At 45.8% G+C, this 10,737-nt stretch overlaps 1 protein-coding gene across 1 annotated transcript; it reads right to left on the bottom strand.

Moving 5' to 3' along the window:
* Window positions 1-426: 426 nt before the first annotated feature.
* Window positions 427-10,447, bottom strand: LOC130462639 (uncharacterized). Its single transcript, XM_056831341.1, has 7 exons — window positions 10,249-10,447; window positions 2,149-2,989; window positions 1,908-2,066; window positions 1,505-1,822; window positions 1,282-1,422; window positions 1,099-1,206; window positions 427-1,011 (listed from the first exon to the last, which is right to left on the bottom strand). Exons 2-7 carry the CDS (start codon window positions 2,986-2,988, stop codon window positions 895-897), a joined length of 1,683 nt encoding a protein of 560 aa, XP_056687319.1. The 5' UTR covers window position 2,989; window positions 10,249-10,447; the 3' UTR covers window positions 427-894.
* Between the last annotated feature and the right edge of the window lie 290 nt (window positions 10,448-10,737).

The following is a 10,737-nucleotide window of genomic DNA, read 5'->3' as shown; positions in this document are numbered from 1 at the left end:
CTGTTATTTTTCACGCCCAGGCCTGGGCGCTGTTATTTTTCACGCCCAGGCCTGGGCGCCGATATTTCTTTCGCCCTTGAACGGGCGTCATTCTCTCTTGCCACCTATCCTCCCGATTCTGCAAGTGTTCGTACTCCTTTTTCGAACCATCAAAAGAACCACGAACACTTGGGGGGGAAGCAGACGTGTAATGTACACCCTTTCAAAAAAAAATTCAAAGCTAGAACTACGCGCAACCTGATTCTGACAAGATACATAGGCAATCCTTATCAAGGATTCGGTCCAATAAAAATTAAAAAATAATAAAGTCACGCAACCCATCAAGAAGAAAGGATATTGCAAAGGGCACTATACCCTAACCCATGCACGGGCAAGACCAAATAGAAGCCACAAGAACTTTCAGGAACAAGCCCAACAAAGGAGTATGGCACGAGTCGGCAAAAAACAAAAAAATAGTGAACATGCATATGTAATACCCCAAGTAGTCGGTTAGTCTAAAAATATGTGTGCACTCTTGTATGAACTCATTATTTTTACGAAAGTCTTTCCCTTTTCAAAATTCGTCGTTGGTTTAGAAAGCTAATATTACTATAATATGTTAAAACAAAGCCCACGGAAGGCTCAAAACATTCTTGCACCAAAAAACGCAAAAAATATATATACATGCGGAATACAAGAATGAATATGTACAAAACAGGAGATAAGCCTAAGACTCGTCATCGGCTCCATATCTCCAAGCCTCGCCGGTCCATCCACTCCACTCCCCGTGGTATGAGGGCCCCCAGCCAGAATCACCCCAAAAATGAGGCTGTGACTGCAACTCGGGGCTAGGCTCTCGGGCCACTGACACGGAACGTCGCCTACGCTCCGGCTCGGACCTCTCCCCGGAAGAACTCACCCCCGCGTCAGAACGGCGATGTCGTAGGGGCGAGTGTCGTGCCCTCTCTCTCTCACGACCGTGTCCCCCGCCCGAGGGACCCGCGTCGTCGGCCCGGCACGTCCAGCACCCGTCTACAAGAAAAGACAAAAAAAAAAGAGTGAGTAACAGAAAGCCAAACAAAAGGTACAGATCAAAAGAAAAAAAAGAGGGCACATTACCCGAGTAGAGTGGGGGCTCCTGCAAGAAAGTACAGATCGGGCTCGAACCAACGCGGACTTCAACCGGTTGATCACCCCCACCATCGCGTTGGCCGTACGGGCCGGAACCTGAATCAGGAATGTTAGTAACAAAAAAGAGAGAAAAAAATATATAAGGAGAGTGCACAAATAAAATGTGCATACCGTCTGTACTCCCTCAGGGAGCGGAGCATGGAAAACCCGGTCTTCCGGGAAAGTCTCCACAATCTCGGATCCACTCTCTCCGGTATACGAGATTCGAGCATCGGGAAGCACCCATCCCCCCAACGAAGGGTCAGGACACTCCTGCACAAAACACAGTAAACATAAACACATGGGCACGAGCATGAAAACACTAAAATCAATACAAAAAGAGAGGGCAACTTACAGCGCCAGGCTCTGGGAGACGGAGAGAATCCTGGATAAACTGGTAATAGTTAGCTCCCTCTATCACCAACTCCACCGCCGGCACGCCAGTCCTCGAGTGGACCCTCCATGACTCGCCTATCGAGCAAGTAGACAGCATGGTCGCTGGCGGAGGCCTAGGCACCGAAAAAGCCCCGACCGTCTGCATACGTACCCGCTCTCCCAGGTACCAGACCGGGTCCCGGCGGCCAACGAACAAGACCCGCATCTGGCTCAGGGCATAACTATCCCTGACCGAAGCATGAGTACCCCTAAAAGAGAGCCATGGGGTCCAAATCACCTGTTTTTGTACGAACACGGTCAGATCTCGCACATAGAAAATAAAAAGAATGACGAAATACAAGATAGAGGATAAGATTCTGCACATGCTCAGGGTTCCCGTCCCGAATGAGATCCCACACGGTATCGGGCGGTGGACGCACTGGCAGCTTCTTCTTCCAACCCCAACGACGACCGGCAGGGTACTCCAAAGGCCTCTGCCCCTTTCGGGGGGCCAGCCAAGGTAAGTGCTCAAAGGCCCAAAGCTGCAAAAAAGAAAAGACAATAAAACATCAAGAAAAGAGGCCCGGTAAAAGCGAGAAAACAAAAGAAAGTCTAGGCACATACCTCGATCAAACGCGGCACTCCTGCTAATGTAATCACAAAGTGACGTCTACTCAGGTCCGAGTCGCGCACCGTCAAACTCATCTGGCCGACGAGCGTCGCATAGCCCAAATCGCCCCAGCGATAGTCACCCAGTGTAGACACGTCCTCCACTATGCCTATCCACCTCGAGTCAAAGGTGTCAGTCGGACCCGATAGAAAGGTGGAAGTCATAAAATGGAGGTAGAACAGCCGAGCCTGTCTCGAAGGCGACTCCTCTACCCCATGCTCTAAGGCCCACATCAGGTCAGCGAAAGGTATCCCACGGGGCTGGTACAAAGGTAATCTACTACCCATCCACGAGCCCAGGAGCCTGGTACCCTCAGCAACAGTCGGCGATGGGCCATCCGACCTCAGATGAACGGGGTTCCCTATAAAGGTCAAGCCCGTCAAAGCCGTGTAGTCCTCAGGAGTGATCGTCATCTCGCCCCAAGGAAAATGAAAGGTGTTGGTGGTATCCCACCACCACCTCATGAACGACCGCATAAAGGACAGGGAGATGTTAAGCCGCAGTATCTCCCAGAAGGTCTCGACCACCGGAAACAGTGAGCTCGCCCTCACCAAGGCCTGGGCGTCCGAGCTCAGGAAGCTAAAAACGGTCTCACTCGCCGCTGCGCCATAGCCGCGAACCGTAGTCTCTCTCCTCGCGTGAAGGCGGGAAGTCACGTGGTGCTCTAGGTCGTGTTGCAGATCACGACCGTCGTAGAGCTTAGGGCCCACCCATAGGGGACCCGCGCCAGTGGACTGACGCGTCATGCCACGCTCCTCGTGGCCACCTGGAGGAGGTGACGACTCGTCAGCCATGCTGATCAATAATACAATAAGGCATTATACCTTTAACAAAACTGGCACTCACACCAATCACTAAAGGAGTGCATTCCACTCATAAAATGGAGTCATACAATTTTCGTTCCCTAAGACATGATACTAAGTTCATATCGAGCAAAAAAGTCCCTAAGTGAAAAAAATTTAAATTAAACTCCAACAAAATGAAATTTTTTCCATAATTTGTCATTCATGAATTATGAGGAACGCAAGCAATATACCAAGAACACCTACATTGTAAGAAAACACTAGAGTCGTGGGTATACTTGGGGGCCAGCATGAAAATGCCCAAATTCAACAAGAATCAACATACTTGCGAAAATTAACATGCACAAACTAATTAACATGTTATGAGGAACATTTCCAACTATCTAATTGAAGGAAAGGGGCATAAAATCAAAAACCCCCAAATCAATTTCATGCATAAAAATACTTGACAAAAATATTGAAATTGACAAAAAAAAAGCTCAAAATTACTGAAAATTACTTACATTGGGAAGATTAGGAAGTGATTTGGAGTAGAATTCGTGAAGAAAAATGAAGAAAACGAGTGAAAAAATCAGTAAGATGAGAGGAAGTTTGAGCGAAAATGGTGGAAATGGGAAAGGAAGGAGACGGTCCGCGTCTTTTAAAGGCCAGTCTCTCCTTTGCATTTTCAACGCCCAGCCCTGGGCGTTAAAAATTATGGCGCCCAGAGCTGGGCGCTGAAAATGTTTCCCAGACAGCGAATATTCGCTGTCGGGGCACGCGCGATTCCCATATTTGTGTAAGATATCCGTTGTCTTGATATTTCTTTCCCAGAAAAAAAAACGGTATTTTAAAATCTCGTTAACGAAAAATATATACATAGTGTGGGCCCACTTATAGGACACACCTGATCAGGAAATATTACGACCCACCAACAGGTTGTAATCACAAAAGCCCTTCTACATAGGCAAAATAAGAAATTCAAAATGGGCTCGCCCACCCTCAGCTCAGCGGGCGGGGTCTGCGTCACTAGCCGCGCAGGTCCTCAGTTTTCGAAAAAGTAAAAGTCTTCAAATTTAAAATAGGCTCGCCATCTTCAGCCGGCGGGGTCTACGTCACAAACCACGTAGGTCCTTATTTTCAAAAGCACAAAACAAATTTCAAAATAGATTCGTCCACTTCTATCGGACGGGGTGTCCACCCTTAGCGGACAGGTTCGCCATCTTTAGCCGGCGGGGTCTACGTCACAAGCCGCGTAGGTCCTTATTTTCAAAAAAAGCAAACAAACTTCAAAACAGATTCGTCCACTTCTATCGGACGGGGTGTCCACCCTTAGCGGACAGGCTCGCCATCTTTAGCCGGCGGGGTCTGCGTCACTAACCGCGCAGGTCCTTAGTCGCTGCAGCGATAACTTTTTCTGGTTTTCCCTTTTCCAAAATTAAAAGGATTGGTTTTCCGTTTTTCCAAAAAAGAGCGATGTGCTGGATTTTCCTTCGTTTTACGTCCCATAAAAACAAGGGGGTTTTCTCGTTTAGCTAGCCCTGAAAATGAGAATCTTTAAAAAAACATTTTTACCTCGTGATTGGGCTTGGCCAGGCCCAATTACACTTTATAGCTTTGATTTCGAAAACATCTGTAGCTACTCCCAATGACAAAGTGAGGGAGTTTCTACGCACCTTTAGATCCTTCCAATGACAAAGTGAGGTAGTTTCTATACTATCAGTTGACAAATCCCAATGACACGTGAGGGATATGTCGACATTTCAAGTGATGACCCTTAAGTCAAATGTTATCACTCGGGGGGGCTCGTGAGACCCTCGCAAAACAGGTCACATACACCATGGCTTGTGTGACGCACTCCGTCTAATACTTTGACCATCGTCTTACTCCAAGACTCAGTCAAAGTGGGGGCTAACTGTAGACACCTACTTTTGTCCCCATTCCCGAAAGGGAAAGGTTCGATGATGAAAGCATAAAATCTCCACTTGACAACGCATCTCCTATAAAATAAACGAATCTCAATTCCCCTTTTCATTTCACCCGAAACCTGATATTTATAGAAAACTGCTATTTATGGAAACCTGCTAAAAATAGTAACTGCCGTAAAAGGTAGCTTCTAAAAGTGGCAAATCATAAAGGATAGAAACCTGTCAGAATTAGGTGTTGCATTCCAACATAAATCCTAAATGAGATAGAAAACTGCGAGAATCCTATTCCTAATATGATTCGGAAATAAGAGTTACGTATTAATTAAAATCCTAACGAGCCTAGAGTTCGTAATGGGCCCAGACGCATCCCGTCACAAGATTAATACGCACTAAAAGACTCGATTAAGTCTCAAACTCTACGGATTTCAGGAATCCGAATCTGACTAAGAAAACAGCCCAGACCCTATTTTCAACGCCTGGCTCTGGGCGCCAAAATCTTCGGCGCCCAGGCCTGGGCGCTGAAAATACCTGGGTACGTGTTTTTTCCTAATTCTTTATGGATTAGAACTCTGCAATTCTATCTTTCCACGAACTCTTCCCTATAAATACAGCCCCAAATTCGACGTGAAAGGGACACACACAACACACAATTATATTCTGAGTATTGACTCCAACCCTTAGCCTAAGCCTCACGCTGCGAAACTGTTCACGCGTTCTGTCGCAATCGATCCATAAATCGAACAGAACGTATCCTGTCCCATAATTTGAGATTCGTTAAATAAAAAGGAGAAATAGCAAAGTCAAAGTGGTTAGTTTTCTGAGAACCGTGACGCACCTCTCAAGGGTGCGTCGTAATGTGCCCCTTCTCGATGATTTAATTGCTTTCCTCGCCCTTTTTATGAACTGTTAAACTAACTAAATCTGATTGTTCTATCACGCCTAACAAATATAATATTTTCGCGAAATTGGATTATCATGCTAGGTCCCTTAATGCAATCTAAATCAGATAATCACGATCGATCTAGTATTATATGTTGCATATTGCTAAAATCAACTCAGATTAGTTTCATAGTTAACGCATGTCCCTTCAATTATTTATGTTGAGCTAGTAAGGATATCCTGCCTCTGGAGTTATCGACGAGCAAAGTACTCCTCTCGGTAGTTACAGTTCCCTGAAACCTCAATCTCTACCTTGCGGGTGTATGTTGAGAGATCCCCACACCAGGGATCACAAGGGAACCTACGGCCGTCGTGGTCAAACATAATTGCACTCCCTTTATGTCACGATAACCGGGTTTTGTCAGTTTTTCTCATTATTGTTAAAAAATGAATGGCGACTCCTATATTACTAGTAAATTGGGTGTATACTCACAGGAAATCCAATTACACCTGATTGAATAAAAAGAATCGTCACACCCACGAGGGACGAGGTCACGCATTAGCCTCGTGCTTTTTCGACCTCCTCACAGGAACGTATATACCTTGAGTATGAACAATGGGGGGAGTCTTGCCGGAAAAATTGTACTCCTAGAATGATACAAGACGTAGTTTCGTTCTCTTTTGTGCCGTTGTGCATTGGAATTCCTGTCGGTATGGCCCGACTGTCGGTAGTAACCCGACTTATTTTGGTGTATGGTTGGCTCCCATCACCCTCTCTTTCCTTTTGAGGATACTTTACTTTACCCGTTCAAAGCTACTTTTTATTAAAGTGTGAGTCAAGAGTCGTGTCTCGTGTCCAGTCTTGTCTCCATGTTTACTTGTTTATTTTGTGGCTTTTCCATGTTGATTATTTAATTGTCGAGTGAAGCATGTTAGGATAGAATGTTATTCTAGCTTGTCCGTACTCAGCTTTTGCTGACTTCGTGCTTCATGTCTTCTTGTCATGGCCTTTGCCTTAATGACCCTATGATGATCCATCAATTGCATTTGCGTTGTTGGGGAGTAGAATTTCAATAAAGCAGGTTTGTAGAGATAACTTGCGGGAGAAGTTATCATGGGATTCGAGTTGAGAGTTTTATGCTTCCGTATTTTATAAACTCTATTTATTTCTATTTACAGTCATGACTAATACTACTATTTTCAGTTAATGAATTTCAAACGGTTTGTTTTAGTTTGGGCCTCAACGGTTCCAACTTGTTTTAATGACCATTAACTATTTATTTAATATATTTGAAAGTTAGTTAATTCCGCTGCGTAATTCTGGTATTAGCCATTATCACGGTGGCGGTAATATCTTAGTAATTCCTGTGTTTTAAGTTGGAAAATGTTTTATAAAAAGCAAGGAATTATTAGGGTGTTACAATTGCGCACCCGCTCCATCTCCTGCCAATAAGCCCAAGAATCTGCACTCCACGGCTGAGAGCTACTCACTCCGAAATAAGGATCAGGGGAAGGCATAAAAGGCATCGAACTGCCCGGACCTCCAAAAGAATGCCTGGTAGGCTCAGCATATGTAAAGGGAACAGCTCCCCTATCAACATCAGAATGCCTCTAATAAGTACTAGTACCAGGACCCAGGCCCAGACCTAAGCTCGGTCCGTCCTGCCCTCTCAAAGTCTCCACCGGGGGCTCCCTGTGAACAGAATCTCTGTGACCTCGACGACGCTCCTATACAAAATTCAAAATTCAAGAATCACACATCCATATTCAAATTTCAAGGATACAAAGTTTCACAGCCAATGAATGCACCTCTATGTCCCAGCCAGTCAGCTTATTGGTCAGATTGGCGCAATGCCTCTTCAGGGAGTCAATCACAAGGATCCAGCGACGCACTCTCACCCGAGGCGCCTACATACAAGATTCAAATTCACTTTCCAGATAAAAGATTACAATCAACTTCGAGAAAATACAACAGTACTTACAACTGCATAATGGTCCAGTATAGCATCGTACGACCTCCAATGTGGAGGAAAAGCCACAGGAACAGTCACCTCCACCTGCTCTCCGTCCGAGTCAACATAGCGGATAACCCTGTCAGCATAGGGAATATCCTTGGGGTCGATCTCCTCCTCCTGTAAACATTCATACAATGATCAAGAATACAAGAATACAAGAGCACAAAAATACAAGAATACAAGAATACAAGGATACAAGAATACAAGCTCGAAAGCTCACCGGCAGTACGAAGCGTACAGGTGGAGAAAGCCTCACCAAAAGGCCCTCAAGATTGCCTCTCCTATCTACAAAATTCTCCCAACGGAGACAAGCGTCATCGCCCCCAGCCTCCATGGCATCCTAATAGATCCGGGCAACATCTTCAATAGTTGCCAACATGGTCTCCGGTGGGTCCTTGGGGATAAGCCTGCCTCTCGTAATATGTTGAAGGGACACTCGCTCCCCCAGATACCACATATGGCGATACAGCCCCGGGAGCAAGACCCTCGTCCAGACAAGAAGTGGGCATGTATGGCCGAAGCAGGTGTAGGCGCACCAGCAAAAGGACGCCAAACCACCTACAGAACAGACAACTCATACAAGTATACAAGTGCAACAGATACGAAAGACCAGAACAGTACAAAGGCATACCTGATCAACAGGCAAAACCCGCAAAGCTCTTTGGAAGGTCGCCAAAGACACCCTGTTGCGCACCGCTCCTACCCAAGAGGTAGCATATGGGTAAGCCACAACCCCAGTACGAGCCAGTGCCAAAGTCAGAAAATGCTCGTACATCCAAATCTTCAAAAAGCAAGCAAAAGCATCGGTCAAATCCTATGTGTACAAGATTCAAGATAAAAACATACAAGTAAAAAATACAAAGTACAAGGAGTCCCAAATACCTCCAGCATGCTCCACAAAGCAGCAACGCTCGCCTTGCTCTCTAGTGAATTCAGGGAGGCGTTCTTCAATTCTTACAAAAGGTGGCTGTATGCCAGACCACCCCAGTTGAGGCCTGCAACAACCCTCAAGTCACTTAAAGCTCCCAGGAAGCCAACCAGCACCCGACTACTCCTGCTCGGGGCCATCACTCTACTCACAAGGGCCAGGACGAAGAGCCGAACCCTCTACTTTGCAGATATGTCCGCGCTGAAGATCCCAGCCATAATCACCGTCACAGGAGCACGGGTGTCATCCGACATCAAGTCAACAACAGGGCCAATCAACTCCCTGACACCGTTCGAATTCCATGTCAACTCAGAGTCGAAAGTCATATTCCTCTCAGAAAAAAGGGAGGCTTGTAATCATACCAAACTCGAAAGGGGTAATGGTGATCTCCCCCCATGCCATATGCATTGAAAATGTTGGTAGTATCCCACCACCGCTCCAGCAGGGCCTGTAGTCGGGCTTTGAGGCCGTCCTCCCTTGAGCATCTCCCAAAGCATGCCAGAAATCAACCAGGCCCGTCTGCAACCAGATCGCCCGAGCCTCCGCCTTGTCATAGACAGCCGGGAAAACATCATAGAGATCCCTCAACGACCAAAATGTACGCAGCGGCTCCCCGTCAGCCTACAAATGGGTGAATCAATTCAAGATCTATAAAAATTCAAGAGACAAATTCAAAGCACAGTACAAGACTCACGAAACCAGCGCGTGGCCGCTGGGACAGATGAAACTCTGGCCGAAATGCACGATCCAAGAACCGCCAACCATTGCCGTCAAAGGTAGGGACTCTCCTCGGTACCATGCCTGGCTACGGCACATTCGTTGCCGCCGCTTCTTCATCCGAAGCATCCTCCAAAGCATCTCGAACTGCCGAACGTTCGGCGAGCTTTCTCCGGGTATGGCGAGGCATGCTAAGTCATTCGAAATACATAAAATAACCATTCAAGATTGGGGGCTATCTTATACTAGCCCGTACAAAAATCAAGGTTCAAAAAATCCCCAGTGGCAATACAAGTTCAGTCAGGGACCTCTATTTTAACAGAGAATTCTACCCAACGCCTAGGCTATCCATGCCGAAGCAGGAATAAAAGTTCTACCCCAACGCCTAGGCTATCCATGCCGAAGCAGGTATACAAGTTCTACACCAACGCCTAGGCTATCCATGCCGAAGCAGGAATACAAGTTCTACACCAACATCTAGGCATCCTAGCCTACTCTCCCACAAGACCCAACAAGGTCACCAGTGAGGTCACTATCTACAAATACCAAGTACAAAATTCAAGGAAAATTTTAAAATTCTACAAGTTCCAAAAAGTTCAAAAGTTCAAGATTCTACAAGTTCCAAAAGTTCAAAATTCTACAAGCTCCAGCCGTTCAAGTTCAAGTGGCTAACAAACAATTTTCCACAAGATTCAAGAAGCCAACTATTTTACAAACATCATGTCAACAAGAATTTCAGAGTACAAAAATCAAAGATACATGCAATCCTAGAGATAATTTCATAAACAAAACATGAAATACTTACATGGACAAGGCAAGAACAACAAGATCAAGGGGAGAGTGTCGACCTTTGAGAGAGAAAAGCAAGGAAAATGAATGTGGGTGCTCTTCAAATGGCACAACAAAGGGGCATTTATAGCCCAGCCCCTGCGCCAAACATCGAGACTTTCGCCGGGTGCATGCGGAATCTTCTCCGTGCGGTCCTCCGTGCTGATTGCACGTTTTTTGCTGCTACGGTTTTCTGCACCAGGAATCAAACATCAAATCATGCTACCTTCCGAAATTATGGGTATATACATGTGCCTCCAAACACCAACAGATAAATATTTCGAGAATGCAAAGTCCGAAAAATAGAATAATCCAGGCGTTCGACTCCAAACGGACCCAACTCCAGGAAAGTCAGCCGAAATTTCAAATTTTTAAGAGCCAATAAAAAGCACTTCTCCCCAGTGAAGCATATCCCCAGTAGATCAACTCCGGGTATTCAAAATTAAAGATTCAGAATTAAAAAATT

The sequence above is a fragment of the Spinacia oleracea genome, chromosome 6, assembly GCF_020520425.1.
Source record: "Spinacia oleracea cultivar Varoflay chromosome 6, BTI_SOV_V1, whole genome shotgun sequence".
Lineage (NCBI taxonomy): Eukaryota > Viridiplantae > Streptophyta > Magnoliopsida > Caryophyllales > Amaranthaceae > Spinacia > Spinacia oleracea.
This window is presented reverse-complemented; position numbering and strand designations above follow the sequence as displayed.

Coding starts and splice junctions, on each gene's coding strand:
- LOC130462639 (XM_056831341.1), bottom strand. CDS start 2,988: ATGGCTGACGAGTCGTCACCTCCTCCAGGTGGCCACGAGGAGCGTGGC. Junction 2,067..2,148: donor GAGTGCCGCGTTTGATCGAG/GTATGTGCCTAG, acceptor TCTTTTTTGCAG/CTTTGGGCCTTTGAGCACTT. Junction 1,823..1,907: donor GGGACGGGAACCCTGAGCAT/GTGCAGAATCTT, acceptor GTACAAAAACAG/GTGATTTGGACCCCATGGCT.